This window comes from Cylas formicarius, unplaced genomic scaffold (assembly GCF_029955315.1).
Source record: "Cylas formicarius isolate icCylForm1 unplaced genomic scaffold, icCylForm1.1 PGA_scaffold_5__7_contigs__length_24384050, whole genome shotgun sequence".
NCBI classification, from domain to species: Eukaryota; Metazoa; Arthropoda; class Insecta; order Coleoptera; family Brentidae; genus Cylas; species Cylas formicarius.
In genome coordinates, this window is record NW_026844341.1 from 19,839,564 (window position 1) to 19,861,029 (window position 21,466).

General features: G+C 35.4%; 1 protein-coding gene across 1 annotated transcript in view; it reads left to right on the forward strand.

Annotated features, from left to right (window-relative positions):
* LOC132702019 (uncharacterized) overlaps positions 1-18,855 on the forward strand; it is a 64,488-nt gene extending 45,633 nt beyond the window's left edge. The window contains exons 3-5 of the mRNA XM_060670416.1: positions 11,197-11,453; positions 18,075-18,206; positions 18,270-18,855. Of these exons, the coding sequence (XP_060526399.1) occupies positions 11,280-11,453; positions 18,075-18,206; positions 18,270-18,611 (648 nt within the window). The 5' untranslated portion in view covers positions 11,197-11,279 and the 3' untranslated portion in view covers positions 18,612-18,855. The remainder of the gene's footprint in view (positions 1-11,196; positions 11,454-18,074; positions 18,207-18,269) is intronic.
* Positions 18,856-21,466: the final 2,611 nt, after the last annotated feature.

The following is a 21,466-nucleotide window of genomic DNA, read 5'->3' on the forward strand; positions in this document are numbered from 1 at the left end:
ATTGACTGCAACTTTTTTGTTTTTAGAGGTATCAAGTTAAACAAAAAACGAAATGTAGGGTTATCAGCCAAGTTTTTTGCCCATTGTTTTTCTATCGTGCTCCTGCGGGCCACTGTGGAAAGTTCGCAATATCGATATAATTTAATTGCGCAGGCACCCTGTATAAAATGTCCTTCACATCTCATCGAACTTCAAAGTTACAGCAAACATCGGTAAACATTAAAATTTTGCACAGATAACAGCGTCGTCGAATGATTTTTTTTCCAATATCTTGCGCCCGGTATAATTGACGAAACCTGAAACTCTCTCCCGAAACAGTTTACGATAGTCCCGTCTTTAACGGTTTTTTAATCCACAAAAGCGGAAATTTTTAGGATCTTTTAAATCTTTTGCCCATAAACGACACACCCTGTATAAGATTCAAACTATGTTCGAAGTAGAGGTTATAGCCCTGGATCTTCCACGTTTCCTGGTTCAAGAATTTTTTGAAAATAGTAAATGGTTTTCGAGAAAAGAAGTTTTTTCTGAAACCATGCAGTGCGCCATAATAATCAATGACGTCATCGCGTCTTGACAGCCCCCGAAATAACGATTTCAATATGGATTTTTTCAAATATCTAGAGCAGTGTGTGTGATAGATGAAAACCGCAAATACCAAAATTGTAGCTCTTGATGCGGCCTCTGACACCGTTTGAACCAATTAGCCATATTTTTTACGATTTTTGATTTGCGGCTAATAGTTTACTCTATAAAAGAACAATTATCTAGGTCTTAGATAGATTAGATTTTTGCCTATAATTTGACAATTAAAAAAATGCCCGAAATAAATGTTATTGTACTGGATTTTCTACGTCTGCCGGTTAAAGAATTTTGCCAATTGGTTGAACGATTGTGGAAGCTAAAATTTCCAAAAAAAAAAAATTCAAATATTTTTAAAAAATAGTTGTTAAAATTTGATTGCACCCAATTTGTACCGTTTAAATGTGGACACGGACTTTTACTTCTCTGCTAAATTTGAAGTTGATACCTGCAAATTTAGGACACTTAAAACATTTCTCATTTATCACGGAATATCGGGAAAACCCTGTACAATAAGTGAATACCTTAAATACAAAAGTTTTTACTGTCTCGCCGAGCTATATCGCAGTATAAAAGAAAGTGAGATCTGAATCGTTGTCTTTCATTTATAACCAATTTTCATTAATGGGGGGACCCATTTTCCAGTTTTTTTGAATTTGCGGCGCCGCACCCTGTATATTTTTGAAAAATTGTCAAGAATAAAAATTTATGGAGCCGTATCTTCTGCGTCTTCTGGTTCAAGAATTTTTTGGTCTCTTAAACGGTTTTTGAAAAATGATGTTTTTTTGTAGACACTTGCACACGCGATTTTTTGCTTTTTTTTAGAATATTTCGCGAACCCCCAGTCCCCCCATTTTCAATAGGTTCCGTCACGGAGCAAAGCTGCGTATATGTGTCAAATATGAAGGCGATTGCTTATCTCGTTTCATAGCAAGGTATAAAAAACAGTCGAAAATAGTTGCATACCGGCATCGGATCAGGGCCATTTCTTGTAAGTTTATATGCCGTGTGGAGGGTTAAAAAGAATGCAGATTTTATTAATTTTGTAGCTCCAACGGTTCGAAAGTTATTCAGGAAAAACCAAAAGACGAGAACGGAGAACGGACAAATAGACAAAAAAAAATTTTTTTTTCGATGGTGATCATTTCTGTACTATAGGACTTCCGAGATATAAAATTTTTATACGAGTGCAGATACTTTCGAAAAATTCGATTTCATCGATTTTTGAAAGTAAGAATTAAGATAAAAATTTAATTAAATTACAGATTAAACAAAATAATAAAGTATATTTCTTAAAATAATAATGTAAAGTTGCCACTCTTGTTTTGAAGGCGACGCCAGCATATCAGTTAGGTTTATCATCAACTGTATCCTTTGATCCCACGGATAGGCTTGATAAAATGAAAAAGAGCTGATTGAACTGAGGTGGCTTTTACTTGATGAAAATCCATTTATCAAAATAAATAAGCACTAAAAGTTCAGATTTTCAGGAAATGATATATTTTGACATGACAATTGTTTCGACCACATCGTGTCTTTATCAAATGTGACATTTGATAAAGACACGGTGTTGTCGAGACAATTGTCATGTAAAACCATATAATTTCTTGAAAATCTGAACTTTCAGTGCTTATTTATTTTGAAAAAAGGCTGAGCTTTCTAAATAGTGCGAATTTGTTGTATGTGTACCTCAATTTTCTCAATAAACAATAATAAAATGATTGTATGTATCAGATACAAATAAAGTCAGCATATTAGTGCGATTTCTTATTAATTATGCTTTGAACTTAGGAAACACATACAGAAAATGCTAGGTAAAATGTCAAATAGCTTTCTAAACTGCGAGATATTTTTTCAATTCTGTGGATGAATCGCGAAGTCGCGTAATCTACATTATAATGATACTATGCACCTGTCATACTTAACGATGTAATGGTAATTTTTTTCTCTTCTTGCTTACTTACAGAACAATTAAAAATGACATTATAAATAGACGCATTCCTTGCTAACCACGAGACAATGAATCACGGCGTGTAGTGGGTGTAGTAGAATTTGATTTTTATTGACACGCATCGTGATCTTGTTCTGATGTGACGTACGTGTGACGCGTCGCATCCGCCTCTGTGACAAAATGGCAGCAAACGTTATGTAAACAGCGAGTAGATTCCGCGCAACCGACATAGAGCAATAAAACGGTTCATAAAACTTTAAATTGAAGCTGATGGTTTCACAGAAATTTTATGTGTCACGTCGTAATAACAGTTCCTCTAATTTATTATGGTTATCGAGTTCCTAACCTACGATTTGTTGAACCCTATTAGCTAATCAATTGGTCGTTGCCAGTGTGATTTTGTACACTGCTACATGAAGAGGCAATGGTGTGTATTAGGTTTAAATACTTAAACCGAAAATAGTTACACGCGTGCAATTTTTAGTAGTAAAAAAAAGTGAACTTAAAAGAGGGCGAGTATATTTTTTAAACTTAGTGACCATCATCAAATGGAGAGAATCGACCTGTTTCGCAGGCCGCTGCAAAATATTCTAGCTCTCTAGTGAATTATAAAAAAAAATACCGACAGTTCTTTTTGTTTGTTTTTTTTTGTAATCGAAGCAATGTATGTTTTTTTATGTAAAAAAATATTTTCTGTTTTGCTATGCAGTGCGAACGATATTTCTCGTATTTTAATTAAGAAAAAATCGAAGTTTACGACTTTTGAGCAATTTCGATGATGCATCTTTTTTTGCAATCTTAGACGCGACACCAGTCGAAAAATAAAAATATGTATTATGTATACACAAAATTTTAAAGCATTTAAATGTATATTTCATGTTCTAACGATGACCCAGCAAACAGCGGAAAAGAAAATACATTCTCATAAGGAAATGCATTTTTTGAACAACAAATAACAAGTAGAGATAAAAAACTTTTGTGGTGTTTGTTTAGATCAGAAATGTCAAAATCATATTCAGAAAGTGCAGAAGGTTTTTGTTAGGACTGTGAATGATTTGAAGAATGCTTTCAGACTTATATAAAGATATAAAATAGCTTAAAATGGAGGATCATAGAATTTTCGACTTATTTATAGTCGCATTATTACAGATAATATTGCAGGGATCATTTTTATTTAGCGCCGCACGCCGCAAGCTAACCCAGCCGTCCCTTCATATGTTAACACAAGGTTTCAAAGTGAATTATAAAACTTACTTCTAAAAATGCGCCAATGGGGACAAACTCCAATAAATTATTTTTTGTTGAATAAAAGCTGATTTATAATGAGTAAAAGAAAAGTGTTTCACCTAGTTTACGAGTGATTAACAATATTATTATAGGTAGATGATGTTCGTTTTTGTTTCGTTCAGTGGAGTGTCAAGAACTAGGCAGGTATTATTTTAATAATTGTTGTCAAATATGTTGTGATTACTTTGTGTCAAATAAAATCCTTATTATTGTTATTAAAATGTCGGAAATTACTTTTGTCAAATGAAATTCCTATTATTGTTATTAAAATACCAGAAATTCCCGTCGGGTCCAGAAAACTTTCCAAATTTGTTCCGTTTTTGAAAAAATAAAACACGATAAAACGTTAACAAAGACGTTTTACTAGTGATTAACATAATTTTATAAATTATGTTCGTCTTTGTTTTGTTTACTAGAGTATTAAATACCACATATTTTTGCAATATTTTTTGTTAAATATGTTGTAATTACTTTGCGTCAAATAATATCATTATTATTGTTATAAAAACGTTAAAAATTCTCGAAAAAACAAAACTCCAAAAAACGTTAAAAACGGCGACGCCCCCCGCCCGCCGTCGCCGTCGCCCGCCGTCGAGATCGTCCGCGGGCGCAACTCCAGAAGAAATCTCTTCTTTCTTCCGGATACGCGCTCGTATACTAGCCGGTGGTGGGGGCGAATCATGAATGGACGAGGTACCGCCTCAAATCGACACGGGACACCCCCCTTTGACTTATAATAGTAGACACGGTGTCCGCGCTTGCCGCAGAAACGTCCGGGTGATTGTCGAGTGCGGAATAGTTATACGGTGCCACACGGTTTACATTATACACGCGATCGTGCCGTCTGCAGCATGCCGACGGAGATGATGTCCGACGATCACCATCACCACGTCGAGGGGATGCTCGACAGGGATCAGCGTACGGCCAAAATTCCTCAGATTCGTTGTTACCGGGTAGCGTGCCAGTGGCCCCCGTGCGTCAGGGGTAGTTTCGTTAGGACCCCTTCGAAGAAGACGTCCGAGTGTAGGTGCGGGTCGGCGACGAGTTTCCCGCGGACCTCGAAATTCCGACCCTATCTGCACAGAACGATACAGAGTAAGTGTGTGTGTGTGTGTGTGTGCGCGCCGGGGGGCAGCGTGGAGGGGGGAGGGGCCTGGGTGAGCAACAGGTAGCCAATCGCGTGGCGCCTCGCTCGTTTCGCGGAATTCCGCAGGGATTTCTCGGTTTCGCGCTGGATCCGGGTGAATCACCCCGGAGAGCGCGTAAAATGGCGGCGGCGCCGCGGCAGCGGATACGCGACTGGCATCCCCGGAATCGCGATTTGATTTTGCACGCGTTTTTATTTGGCAAAATTTCTAAAATGCTTTCTTAGTTTTCAAGATACTTTCTATTAATTTTTGCCAAACCTGTATCTTCAACTCAATGGAGAGCAATACGTTTAAAGGTTTGGGGTGTACGACCAGCGGAACCCAGAACTTGAAATTAGATGCAGGATAGAACGAGCAAGAACAACTTTTCTAAAATTCCTCTCCAACGGAGGACGCCTAAGCAGGAATCTGTATGGCACTTAAAAAAGAAGAAGAATTTTCAGAAACAAGTTTATTATGGCCAACGGGTTCGAAAAATAAATGTTTATAAAACTGTCACTTTGTCCGAAAAGTTGTACTTTTAGTTGCTTATCCCAAGTAAATAAAAAAATTTCAAAAAAGTCAGTGGCGTACAACGCGAGAACTTTATTAGAGGCCGGTCCATTTTCTCAGGAACTATCGATTAAAAAAAAAGTTTATACAAATGTTTTAAATTAGATTTTGGAATTATTTATTTTTTATATGTGCAGGGTGTCCGATAAGTGCCGGACTGACATTAGGTTTAAAATTTTAAATTGAATGCGCCATATATTTTGATATTTTTAGAATACTTCCCAAAAATAAAGGTAACTTTTATAGAGACTACTTATCGGAATTTTGTGTAGTTTACACAGAAATTGGGATTATATATATTTTTTGTGCAAAATTTTGCTCTAAGTGAATATGATCTTCCACGGCTGGCAGCAATAACTACTTGATCGAATTTCAAACACATTTTAAGAAGACTTCGTTCTAACGACCTGGGGCGTTTAGGTATTTTAAGATTAATTGTTTTAAAATACGGTTTTTTTTTTCATTTTAACTTGCAGTGTTCATTTTTTTTTAATGAGACTTCCATCTTTTTGATATTTTTTCTCAAAGCGGGTCAAACTACCTATAATTTGGTATATATATATATATATATATATATATATATATATATATATATATATATATATATATATATATATATATATATATATATATATATATATATATATATATATATATATATATATATATATATATATATATATATATATATATATACTTTATATCGTCAACGATGCAAGTATAAACATTTAAATATATTTTTTATAATTTAAATAATAAAGTGTACATCTCTTTGACGATATTATTTATTAAGGGTCCTTTGGGATGGCTCCAGACTCCAGCATTCTAATGTCAAATTTCAAGAAAACCGGACAACAGGCATTTTTTTATAACTAAAATATTTAATACCTCCTTGAAACACCTTCATCTTGCAAAGCAAGCATTTGCGGACCTACCAATATAACAATAAAAAATAGACAATTTTATTGAGACTGCTTGTGATAATTTGTTGAAATTGACAAAAATAAATTTTCTACTTCATCAATACGTCCATTTAGGCATTGCATTGATTGTGGTCGAATATTGTCGTAGAATCATACTTAGACATAAAACAAGAGAGAAAGGTCTAGAAATAAAATTATATTTATTAATTGTTGGCTGTCACTGTTCAGTTTTGGCTAGGTTAAGGACATTTTTTGACGTTAAACATTTTTAAAAATTTATCTTTATTTTTGCTAATTGTTTTTCGCGATCCTCATTTTTAGAGGAAATTTAGTCCATTAGCGATGCAATCAAAAAGAATACCGCTATGAATGCTTTGCTAAAATTTAGTTGGCACCACTAGGGTTATGGAATTGAACGGTCAATTTTTTTCCTAAATGCCATGAAATTTCTATTTATTTATATTGTGTGTTACGTCGCCATCGCGTAGTTCTGAAAACTAAATGGATATTTTTTTGGGATTCCCCGAATTGCTAAGTATCGTATTCGGGTATTCCGTGAAGAGGGTTATAGGTAAATTGACATCACAAACGCATAATAATATATCTTATGATAGTTATAATTCTACAGATGCGAGATGTTATTTAAAATATTTTTTGACTAGGCCTGGAAACAATTGTTTTTGCAGACTTAATATGAATGTAGCAGGTTCATAACTTTTCAACTGTGATGACTTATTTTTTTTTTGGAAAGTTTCTTTCTAATGGCCAAATTTTGTTATATTTACAAATTAGTACAACTTCGCACCATTTTAAACTTGTCTTTGTTTCATGTGCTTTTATCCTTGGATTTCCAATTTTGTCTTCATTTTCTAGTGACATTTTTGTTAATTATTTTTTCTTGTGTTATCGACTATGTTCCACTTTTTACCCATGTCGTCATTCATTTGTTTTAGTAGTAAAAATTAGTGTTTTTTTTTGTTGGTTTTTTGGTTTTCCCCCTTTTCTTTTTTAATATGGTGCGGCATTTTCCTTGGAACGAGGTATTTTCTTTCGATTAGGGTAGGGGCCCGCAACATTGTAGACCCCGGTTGCCTATCGCTCCGCAACAGCTAAAAAAAAGCAACGCGATTTTCCCAACGATTCGCGTCAACATAAAACTGTTTCTTGTTCCATTTTTCCGCGACAATTTGTGGCGATAAAACGCAGAAAAATGCGACTCCGTGCGCTGGACGTCGTAAAAAAAAAACAACCGTTACCGACTTCTGTTTTGCCCGCGGTCTCGCAAAAACTGTAATTAAATTAAAAGGGAATATGCGACTGACTGGACGGCAAGACGCGATCTGTCATTCTAACGTCGGTCTCGACCAGTGGCGTGCCAGTGCCGTCTCTCCCCGCTCTCGGAAAGGGACCTGGTTCGTTTTTATATTCCGTATTTTTTTATGTATCATATTTTGGCAACCAAATTACAGTTTTACCATTTTTTTGTTCAAAAATAGTTTCTTTGGCCTATAGGTGTATAATATAATATATAATCGTATTATATATTAAAATAATATTTTTTCAATAATGTGTTTTTTACATATTTTGTTAGTTAATCAGGCAAAAATGCCGCAATAGTCGACTCCATTTATATGGAAAAATTTGTAAATGTTACTTTTTACAGTGGCCATTGCATTTCGTTTCAATTTTATGTTGTCATGAGCCTATTCATTTGACTCAATTTTACTACTACCAATTTTAGTTTTAGCCAGAAGTTAAGTGTCTAGTAGAGTGTAGTGATCGTTGGATTTGGTGTTATCATTATCATCATCCCCTTCCAAGTTAGTCAATAATTCAAACAGAGTAAGACTTCTGGAGATAAACTTTATTTTTTTTTTAACTAACAACCCCATAAGGCTTGGCAGTAGTTCCGCTACGCCGTTTTTCAAGTCGTTATCAACACAATGCTAAAAATTAGTTGGTGTAGTGTTGACATTTGGCGCGCCGCTGCGTCGTCGGTCACACCAAATAGTACACCTGGGCGATTTAGCAAAAATGTGGTAAATCGTTACAATTGCCTACTCTAAAAGATTGTTTATAGTAATTACGGTGCATTATCACCAGTAAAAACGTAAAAACTCGGCTTGTTTTATGGACTGCCTTGCGTCGTACAAGATGGAAAGCTCGCCGATTTATACAGGGTGGTCGTTTCGTTGTTAATGCTTCGGCAAAAAATAACCAAGGCCAACATCTTAGTTCCATAAGCTAAATATTACAGAAAAATTGATTTGCAACGGCCCAGATATATGACAACATTTTTATAGAACCTTTAATAGAATATAGAACCGGTAATAAATATATTTCTAAGCAGCTTCTACAGGGAACGAAAGGCAAATCCAGAAACTGAGTAAAAGTTTGATCACAAATATCTCAAAAGCGATTATTTACGTCCTTGTTCCATCTTTCTATATTAAAAAATAAGCCTAATTGGCCGCACCTATTAGCTATATTAAAACGGTTTCGCACCTAAAAAAAAGCATATCAATTGTCATTTCAGAACTAAGAAACCAAGAAAAAATTTTAAGACGACTACAAAAAATGTATAAATAAATATACATTCTTAATAATAAAAAAAAAACAAAATCACTGCCTGAAAAAATATCTTAAAGCGGTGCTATAGCAAATGATTCTCCAAATATGTCTCACCTTTTTTTTTGTCTATTTTACTGGAGTGTTGTCATATCTGGATTTTACTGAAAATTCTATTGAAAATTTCTCAAAAATTAACCACTTTTGACGAAGCCTCTTAACATTCTCTTTAATAAATGTCTGGGTCAATATTCTAAAGTCTGGTGATTCTACAGACGCCCGTAATTATGTCATTTTGCCAAAGTTTTTGAGGCTGAAATTTATTCACAGTCCTTTTTTCTGCTTTTTCTGTTTTCACAATAAAACGTTCAGTTCTTATAAACTTAAAAATATGATTTTTATGTAGAAAAAGAGATTCGTTCACATTTAGGTGTATTAGAGCTTCAGAGCAATCTTGACATATTTAGAAAAGAATTAAGCAAGGAAAAGACTTGGGACTTGTTCTTGACTCACAGTTAAACTTGGAGGCTCATATCGAAACGATTGTCAAAAACTGTTTGAGAAATCTGGGCTTCATTTTGAGAGGGTTCAACAACTATCAATCACCAATAATTGTGTATAATAGAATGAAAAGGTTTGTACCAGAGTACTCATTCACAATTTCGAATCCTATTTATAGTAAATATATCATCATAATCTATTGTGCCCTTCTGTGGAACGGCCTGTGAAATATAAATAAATAAATAAATCTACTGCCAAAACAATTTTCGCCATTTTTCAATTTTTGTAATCGCAGTTTCGTAACTGGTATCTCATAAACTAGTATTGGTGAGTAGTCTCCGTCAAAAACTCGTGATTAACGTTGCCTTTATCAAACTTGTGGCGTGATATAGTATTTGTGACGTATTTTCAATAAGCTGATTCTGTCTCAATCCACTAAAATATGTTACCAATGATCGAAATTCAATCTCAAACTGCAAAATCGTTTCTATATAAAACATATATATATTATACAAGGTTTCATGTAGACATCACTTACAATATACCATTAAACAAACATTTTTGATGTTACTTTTCAATATTTTGTATCAACATGCTTAGGAAAAATTCTACAAATTTATCGAAGTCTAAAAAAATGCATAATTCCAAAAATCGTTAATAAATATGGATCTAAAAAACAGTTTCATATCTATTTTCGCTAGAAATGGTTTCCTTTCTACGTTTTCGAGTTCCAAAGATTAAAAGGCATTGATTGACAATTAAGTTAGTTTTGACTATCATGTACATCGACGCTGTTTATTATAACGATTTTAGCATTTAATATAATACAATATTTTATTATTTCGGTACGATATTCGTTATTTACGAGCGAAACACGGCCGCGGCACCATGAAAAATGTCGTCGGAAGAGCTAGCGGACATATTTGAGAACGGCCACTACGAAATATGCTATATAAATACGTAGTACAAGTTTGCCCGTGTGTTTGTGTGCACATTATAAACATAAGGTACCAAAGAAGTACCGTGAGAACCTCGGTTTTATGGCCCGGAATACAGGGGCGATCGGAAGATAGCGGCTTGTTGAAAAATATTAGTACAAATTCCACCTCTCTCTTTATTTTTTAATTTAACCCCGAAAAAACGCATCGCCTCGTTGTAACCGTCCGTGACCTTGTCACGGGACCTCTAAATATGTAAGTCAAACTGGACTGGACTGCATCTTGATAAATGTCGATATATACTACTTACAAGAAAAAATAATTTTATATATCTTAAATTAATTGTTGGTCATAAATAGCTTAAAAGAGTTTAGCAAGGAGTACTCATCCATAGTATGGAATCCTATTTATAGTAAATATATCATCAGAATAGAAAGCATACCAAAAAAAAAAAATATTTTAACAATTTAAACATTAGATTCAACAGAGATCGACACCTTTACTCGTACGAAGAAAACTTAAAAAATACTCGAGCTTTAACGCTAATCACGAGCGAATGAAACTGACAAGCGATCTCTTAAAAGTGAAAGGAGAAATAGACAGATTAATGGCAACTATGCTTTGAGCCGTCAGTTTGACATGCACTTTTATTTGTTTTGTATTTGTTCAAGTCCAAATCGCTAGAAAAATCCGCCGCGTTCTCAAAATTTCCAGTAAAAGCGTCGGTAACCAAAGTTCCTTCGTTTCAGAATTAAAAAACGTACTGGTGGTGAGCGCGTATCTCACCCTACTCGCATTCCCAAGTTCCTCGCCGGCGCCGTTAGCGTTAAAGATGTGCGACAAACCGCAGAACGGCCCCAGATGGATTAACCCGTGCAATCTGAGCGGCACCGCCCAAGAAATCCGGGACCAGCCAGTCGAAAACTTAAACGTCACTCTTCTCACCCCTATCGTGGTGTCGGCCAGGCAGACGCTGGATCTGGCCAACAACCTCAAGGAAAATTACGTAAGTAGAACTTAAACTTTACGCAGTTTGACTAGCGAACTTGTTGCGTAACCGATTTCCAGAGACCCGTGAAACTAAAATCAATATTTTTTAGTTAAATGTGTTATTTTTGTTATTAACATGTACATAGAACTGCGTACATAGAAACGCACAATAAGAACGGATTATTTAATTAAATATTTAATTTGATATGTAATTAAATATCTATCTGTCACAGTAACAAACGTGTTATATTTAATTAATTAATAATTGAACGTCTTTAGGAGGAGATAATTTTTTATATTTAATTCAGTTTCTAATTATTAATTTAATATTACACTAATGCTTTTACTTCTTAATTATAACTTTTGCTCCCAAATTGCAGCAATAATTTTATTCTTTATAATCATATTTATTTAATTACTCATATTTTATTACTAACTTTTCCTAAATATGTCCCGTAAACAATTTCCAGAAATGAGATGACGGATTTCTTTGTTTAATTATTATTTAATGTCAACCATTATTAATTATTTTTCTTATTACCTACTATATAATAAATCGTCTACCTGTGGTAGCAATTGATACACTTCTATTATAAAACTGCAAAAATCGCGTCCGACATATTTAATTAATTTAATTATATTTAGTATTATAATTCTAACATGAAACATGTAACATAGACAAACCTAATATGTACAAAAGTGGCGTCATACTTATTTAATTAGTTTAACATTACAAAAATGAAAAGCAAATCTTTTATATTTAATTAATGATTTTGATTAAAACTTATGGCAGCAGTTGGCACGCTTCTGTTATAAAACTACAAAAACCGCGTCGGACATGCTTAATTAATTTAGTTATTTTTAATATTGTAATTGTAACATAATTCGTCCTAAAGTGACGTCATACTTATTTAATTAGTCTAATATTAAGAAAATGATCAGGAAATTTTAATATTTCATTAGTGATTTTTATTAAACTCTATGGTAGCAATTGCCACGCTTCTGGTATAAAACTATAAAAATCGCGTCGGACATTTAATTAATTTAATTATTTTTAATATTATAAATTGTAACATGAAACATGTAACATAGTTTATTATTACAATTATATTAATATTACAAAAAAGAATGAAATATTTTATATTTAATTAATGATTTTAATTAAAACCATTATACAATTAATTTATCTTTAACAGAAGAAGTTAATTATTTATTTAATATTGCAATTATTACAGTGACACTTTTCGCATTTACTGTATTATATATGTCTGTTTTATATAGTCTGTAGTATATATGTCTAATTGTTAGTTTAATAAATTAATTAAATAATTGAATTCTTTCACAATTTATTAATTATTGTTGTTATTATTAATTAATTTGTCTATCTGTAACAGCAGCCTCTAGTACGATTTTACAATTAAGTAATCATTTCCGTAAAAATTTCTAGAAAGACGATTTGTTTTATTATTAATTTAACATTACTGGTATTTTTTATTTGATTTGCCTGTAGTTGCAGTTTATAGAAAAACAATGTCTATAAGAAATCAAAAATTATTATTTTTAATACGATTATATTTCAACGAATGGGACGGTTGCCAAGAACTCGCCGCTTATGAATGGGGTTTTCCGAAAATTACGTGTTTTTCGGTTTACTTTGCCAAAGCGACGTCACACTTTCCAGGGAAAATCCTAATAATAACGTCACAGGAGATCGATATCAAGCCCACGTGGGCGAACCTTTAGCGAAAAGCACGTGTGATTGGTTGAAGTCTGGTGCTAACAATGGCACCCATTTATCCGTGTTGTTTAGCGTCGACATTTCCCAATTACTAATGAATTTGGTGCGAATTTTCCCGTTAGTAGTCATCAAAAGCGAAAAATTCGCTCTATTTAATCGGGCGGGGGTTACGTTTCTACAAGGGTGTCGGTGAACTCGTCAATTCGGCGCGATTGTGATGTAGAAAAAAAAAAGACGCACCAAACCGCACGTTCCATTCACGAAGACGAAATTCCTTCGGGTACATTAGCGGTGTTGCCGCCTCGTGCAATAAATCCGTCCGACTTTAAACGAAGAGCTTCTGTGACCGCAGTGTACTATGTACTAGCTTAAAATTTAAACTATCTAACCTGAAGATCCGTCTGTTCATGTAAACTTTGTTCAAGACAGGACTCAAAACAATTGCGTATTTGGTATCCTAAAAGGTACATCTCAGGCCAGTTGGTAACAACCCCGCAAAAAAAACTAAATATTCAATCAAATTATAAACATATAAACTGCTGGTTTGCACTTTTGTACATTTACTCCCAGAAAGTAATATTTTAAGAAATGGCCACAGAAACGGAAAGCAAATCTTCTGCAAATGCCAACAAATAAGTGTTAACTGCATTGGCAGTGAAATCTGGTTAAATGTATTAATTTTTAAATTCACGACGGCAATGAAACTCGGGTCCGGTAGGTATTAAAGGACAGAATATTAGGAACGGGACTCTCAAAGGTTTTGGTAATAATATAACTTGTTTTGTTTCTTTAGGTGAATATAATCTTATTAAATTACACCAAGAAAAAACAATGACATAGATGCAATAAATTTATACCTAGAACTACATTTTCATTCTAGAGTCCAGAGTCGTCATTAAGTTTAATTATAATAGGATTTATGTTGTGTAAAATTCCTCAATTTTTATAATGTGCTGTACTTATCAAATGTATAACACCGGGACCTAAAGTGGGAATAATATTTTGGTTTGATTATGGGAAACCCTCTTAGTCCTTTGTTAGCCGAGATTTTTATGGATAATTTGGAAAATATCATACAATACATCCTTTATTAAGTACACGAGTATATAAAACGAGATACAAACAACATTTATGTAAAGGTAATACATTCTGAATTGTCTCATAGACTTAATCCCCTAGAATTTGACACATTTGATTATTTCGAACAGACATTTCATCTATCATTCATAAAAAGTTTCTTAGACAAAAGCTAAAGTTAGCTAGCAAGCCAGCAATCTAGTTATTACAAAGTATACCGATCACCAATTTTACAACAGGTTCATAAACTTAACAGACACATCATTTTCTAAAAATGAAATTGAATTTCTGGAAAATGGTTGTTTCAACTTTAACTTACAGCACTCGAACATCAATAGAGAATTAGACATTTACGATTCTAATTTAAACAAACATGTATTAGCGAATATAATAAACCCTCAATTAATAAATAACAACAAACACCAAGAAATTTCTCAAATGTCACTAGTAAAAACTATCAAAAACAAAGCTTCTGAAAGTAACATAATATTTACACGTGCAGATAAAGGGAAGACAGTCATAGCTATCGATCTCCCAGAATATATTTCAAAAACCAACAATTTTCTTACACCAGAACTTTTCCAATGTATGAAACACGATCCTACCGAGTTAGTTCAAAGACAAGTCAAGGAAGTAATTACTAACTCCACACTATTTAGTGACAAAGGCAAGTATTTTTTAACAATTATGAATTAAGAATTAGACAAGTCGTGTCTTATGTAACGGCTCCAGCAGTTAAACTCTCACCAAAATTAGTAAACATTTTAATGTTCCACACAGATTTTATACCAAAATTTGCAATAAAAAATTCTTTTGAATTAATCAACAAAATTAAAGATATCAAAATCCCTTCTAACGCAACACTATTGTCTTTTGGTGTACAAAACTTATTTCCCAGTATTCCACCTCTGGATGTGAGAGATTTAGTAGATTTCACCTACACTCGGAAACAGGTTAACCCATTGTTGAAACAAGATTTATTAGATTGCTTAATAGTATCTTTAGAGCAAAATTATTTTGAATTTAATGGACAGATTTACATCTCTAAGGAAGGTTTGATTATAGGAAAACCACTTAGTTCTTTGTTAGCCGAGATTTTTATGGATAATTTAGAAAATATCAGACTAGAACATGCTTTAAGTAAAAGTTTTCTATGGTGGTATAGATACGTGGATGATGTCTTTCCATGCTTTGTTGGAACGGACAGACAATTGAATTCTTTTTTAAATTACATTAACTCATTACATAGTCGTATAAAATTCACTATCGAGATTGAACCGGATAACTCTGTTAATTTTTTAGACTTAACTATTACGAAAAAGCAAGACAAATTAGATTTTTCCATTTACCGTAAACCTTCACACACCCACAGCCCAATCAACCTTATAAACACAAAATGGCTGCATTTCACTCTTTTATGCACATACTTCTTAATAATAAAATTACAACAAAGAACTTAATATCATTAAACAAATTGTACTGAACAACGGCTACAATCCGTCCATTATCGATAAAATTATAAACAAAAATTAAATCCAGACAATAGCAAACTCTATTTATCCGAAACGTAATACAAAATACGAACAATTTAAAACAACTACATACATAGGAGAACGCAGTGAAAAAGTTTCAAAACATTTGTCAAAATATGGTTTAAAAATAGCTTTCAGAACTAACAACATAATATTTAAAAAAAAAAACAATAAAACGAAGTGACCAAAAGTTTATATTGGACAAACAGGTAGATCTTTCAAGAAACGCATTGAGGAACATAAAAGAGCGTTTAAAAACAATAGTCTAGATTCTAATTATGCTACACACTTAAACACAGATAAACACAGTTAAGTATCCAAGTGAGTAATCTGAGCCATTAAATTACTACTTTCCTTTGGCGGTACTTAAATCTCATCTTACAAACAACTCTATGGAAGGTGGCAATATTGGTTTCATCTTCTTCAACTTCGCTTCGATAAAGACAAGATATTTTCCTTCTTATTAGGTACCGATCACTATTGTCTATACGGTGAGTTTGAGAATCACTACGTTTATCCCTTTTTTTCAATTCTCCACTATTAATAATATCCCTTATCAACGATATTGGCGTTTTTGTAAGTAGGCAGGTTTCTTTTAAAGCTTTTCCTACCGATTACAGTTTCATACACATTTTTCACAAACCGTTTTGCATCAAACGACAAATGATTGTAATATTCTCGTAAAAAAAATTTCGAAACGCTCAGTAAAAACGATTATTCAACACTGCTACAAGAAGTATATCAGAAAGAAAGCAATGTAAGCAAAAAATTTTTTGTCATTGGCTTTCCCCAATAACAATAGCCAATACGATGAAAATCGCGACAGGGTATACCAATATCCAGAACTCACAAATTTTGATTTGTTTCTTAATAGAACATAATTTTATTAGGCTTGTTAATAGGTTTTAAAAAATATTTAATACATAAGATGTATTTCAAATACAAAGCATATATTTTTAAATATTAGTAGGAAAAAGGATGTCCATTGACATTTTACAAAATAGGGTCATTGCGGGAAATTGCGTACCAACAATGCAATTAACCGAAAATATATAACGTTTTGTAATAAATTACGGCTTATACGCATCCAGTAACGATTTTTACATACATTTTTACTATTTTGTGGCGTCCCTTTTTCTTTTGGCGATCGCCGCGCCGTCAAACGATTAAAAAAGGAAAGTAATAAAGCTGGCAACGCCGCGCGCGCGCGTTCGCGATCTTCATCAGTATGCGTGGCGTGCCGACGTCACGTTGGAAATAGCGTCCGATTACACACTATCATATTTTCCGTCATTGTCGGGCGCGCGCGTTCGGGACCCCGGGGGCCGCCCTCTTCTTCTATCGGATGTCTCGGACCGTCACTTCCGATGTGGCGGTCGACGGCGGCGGATGTGGCTGCAATCCCGCGACCACGTGACTCTGATCGGAACCGTTTTTCGACGATACGCACGCTCGTCATCACATAGATCTAAATTTTCGAGTCTTCAGGGTTCTTTTCTGGTTCTACACATTTCTTAAACTTTTCACTTTGCGCCGCTTGCCCTGTTTTGGTTTCTTGATGTAATCGCCCAGAACCTGAATTGGGTCTATAAAATCAAAGTCCTTTCGAAGAGATTCTATTTGCAGCATGAAGGTTTGGGTCTCGTGGAAAATACTCATGCAATCAGGTAAAAATCATCTGCCGAATTTTTTCGAATCATTTCCCAACCGGTTCCTGAGCTCAACACGCAGACTTCTGCGCGTGTCACCGATAGCCGACGTTCTCAAATCTCCGCTATAAGTCGCTTCAAACCTCGAGCACATTGTGCAGCCAAAGAGCCAGCCAAACATCAATTTCTCGGATACCTCAAGACCAGATCCTCCCATCCACGAGTTCACATATCAGAGATAGCAGAGACAGAGAGAATCCCCGGGTCTCGGTATTTCCGCGAAAGTTCGGCAACGTCGGCGCGATAAAAAAATCGCCGTTTTCGCGGAATCTAGTGCTGTTTTGCGTACCGCGCGTTCATAGGCAACGGCTTGACCTTCAGGTTCGCCAGACAGTATGTCGCCCAAGCGAAATCGAGTAGGCGTGATCAGAGCGCGCGAGTTGCGACATTTTGCGAAATATTACGAACCGATTGACCCCGATTGGCGAGCGTTCGGTGCACCTGTTCCGTTTTACGTCGATATCCGTCGATCATCTCGATCACCGCGAAGCCCCAGAAGGCTAAAGCGACGCGTCAGAGCGTAACCTTTCGACGGGGTGCCCCAAAACTCCCATCCGTAATTAACGTCGTCGTTGTTGCAGGCGAAGGTGATCTTCAAGCAGGGCGCCGCTCAGGTGGAGAACCTGCTCCGCGATCAGAAATACAACTGGCTACCTCAGCTGCCCGATACGAGAGACGAGAGAGCCTTCAGAGACCACGCTAAGGCGCTGCCGGTGAGTTGGCACCTACCGATCGTCTGGGACCTCGTGTTCTAAACGTTAATTCTTCCGTTGTAGTGGCAGCGAGCGCTTTTGGAGTCGTACAAGTACCTGCAGACCATCGCCGTGGGTCTCGAGCAGGTAACTTCGGACTTTGAAAACGACCCGATAGATTCGATGAAGGAGAACTTCACCGAAATCAACAACCACGTTCACAACGTGCTCTGCGAGCTCCAGATGAGCATCATCGATCACAACCTGAAGATCGAGAGGGACGTCGGCAGGGACGCGATGCCGCAGATGTACAGGGAGATTTGCGAGAGCAGAAGCAGAAGGTCAGAACGCGACTGGATCATCCTCAGGGAGTGCATCAACGTGCTGGAGTACACCATCGGGGTGTTCACTCACCTGTCCAACTGAGGAACCCGTTACTTACGCGAGACCTTTTTTTTTTAATTTATTTCACTCGAAATTATTTATTATATTTTTTAAATATATTATTATTATATTTATTGTATGTAAGTTATTTTTTGTGTATATACATTGTGTAGAGAAAAGTATTATTAGAAACAACGAATTGATATTATATTTTGTACGGACCAGTCGGGCGGGCTGACCGACGCATTTTTTTTTAATTAGTGTATTTTTTTTTAAATTTTCGACTGTGATACTCCGTCGAGTACAGATGTTTTTTGTTTTTAACGGTGGCGTTTCATTTAAAGTCCTCGTCCCCACCTCTTCCGATTTGCGAACCGCCTATCCTCGGATTCAGTTCGAGCATTTCTTGTTTCCCAAGATCGCGTTCTGACCAATTTTTGCAGCGGGTCATTATGAAAATTAATCACTGAATGAGTGAACACAAAAAAATAGAAAATAATTCAGAAAAACGGAATAAACAAAGTTACATATATAAAAAAATAAGAACATACGAGACACTTTTAAATACAATAAAAATTGGAATACCACGAGAAAGGTAGAACACAAGTAGAAAAACTAAGTCCGAGTGAACAAAAAAAGTTAGGTAGAAAGCCATCGGAGTCGAAAAAGACCACACGCCAGTTGAAAAATATTGATAAACGCAGCGATTAAATTCCCAGAGAGGAGGAGAACCTAAAAGAAAGGTAACTAACAAACGCAAGGCAACGCGTCAACAGATGTGAGTAATTTTTCCGCCACATAAAGCCAGAAGATATATCCATAACAAATTCGGAGATAAGGATCGACTTCCCTTATGGATGGAAGCTACCGTTAACTGTCGAAGCCATCTTAGCCTGATGTAATATATAAAATAGGAATTGCTACAAGAAAAAAAAAAACAAAAAAAAAAGATTGAAAAGGTAGAAAAGTACATGCCTCAATCCCATAAAGGACCTGAGTCGTGGCTAAGATTGTTTTTCTAGTCCCGTCTGTAAAATACCTAATTACCCACCGATGTAGCATGCGGAAAGCGTCACTTTACCACTTCAGTTTCCTTTCCCACGAATCCGAGCCACTTCGGACATTTCCGGGATTTTACCGCACGAATTTGGGAGCAATCGGATGTTTTCGGAGATATTTCCCACGCTTTGAATTCTGACACGGTCATGTCACTGAATGTATTCGTGTTGTTTTACGAAGATGTACCCAAAAACTAAACTCGCTCGCTCCGCTCGTGTCAAATAAACTCGTGAGTCAAATGCCGTTTAGAATCTCTGATTTGTTGGAATATAATGTCAAAACCAGATTTACCACTTGTCCAAAAATTGCGGAAAAGAATACATTCTAGCGGGCGGACGAAAAATATCAGCTAGGCTGACCGGACATCAAATTCTTCTTCTACAAAATACAATTTATAGAAATTTATCAGCAACCAAACAATCTTAACCGAGACTCAGGTCTTTACCTATCACCACTATGGGAATCAGTCATCCGAGACAGACATCTTTTAGCTCTCTGCTAGCCAGTTAATGTTAAGCTTTGATGTATCAACATCCGATACAGGAAGAATAAAGAAGATTTCGAAATAATAATAATAATAAATTTGTGGAAGAAAAATTAATAATCAAATTACTGACCAAATGTTAGGTCACAGAAATGCAAACATCTGCTGACTCACGATAAAATGAGAACAGACAAGAAGACAATTAGACGAAAATCGTCTAAAGTAGCAACAGTATTCGCAGATATTATAGACGATGGACATATGGACGATGATTTACTCTGAAAATTCTGTCACAGCTGCCAGCACCAGCGACCAAGGTCGACGGGGATGATTAACCAACATTTTCCTTTAGGGAAAACCAAACAAACCGAAGAAAAAACTAAATCCAAACAGTAACACGCGGTCGCAGTGCGGGCAACGTTTAGACGTCGTCGACGAGGGACTTGTTTTACACCAGATTTATTAGCGTCATCGGGTTATTTGTATGTTGGGTGTACGAACTGGTTATTCACCACGCACTTGCGTCCCAGTCACGGTGCTCTCGCGTTGTCTTCTCTATATGGACATTCGCCGGAACTGCAACGTGCATTCGTCAGCGACATTTTGCATTTTACGAAGCGCCTTAGCGATTTTTCGGCGATTTTGCGAACCCGCTTGATGAAAGACACCGCCGTGCTGCCTTTAACTATCGCTCGATGACATAATAATAACATAACGTTCTAAAAATAATGCTTAGTTTCGTAGGTGCTTTTTTTTTTCTTCAAATCATAATCGATCGCTGCGATAATTGTCGAATTAACTATTTTTTTCGAGATCGACACTTAGTCATCTTAATCGATATGAGAATCGCAGGTGGCTCGGGAACACCTGCGAGGTATACCAGTGACATTGTATGTGATGGAGGACCGGACAAGTTATCGATAAGATGTCTAGAAACCTGCAGGCGACCAAGAGAAACGCCCAGACATCATCAGGAAATCTCACATATGATATCTACTAAAACCAGAACTGACCTTGACGGTTTACGCAAGTGTATGAAAGAAATAGTTCGTATTGCTCCGTTTCAGAGATATTAATATTAAAAATCTTTTTTGTTAGTGATTTCACGTTTCAAAAAATCTCAAAAATCTTAACGGCTTCATATAATTTCCCTACTTTCTTTTAGTGTCAGGGCACGTTGCATAAAATAATTCTGATGTCAAGTTCTATGAAATTCAGTTTCACAAAACTGCAATCAAATTATGTTTTTCTACTCCGGTCTGTAAGATGCCTAATTACAAACCGATCTAGCGTGCGTGAAGCGCCATTTTACCCACGTGAGTTTCGTGGGAACACCACAAATGGTCGAAAATCC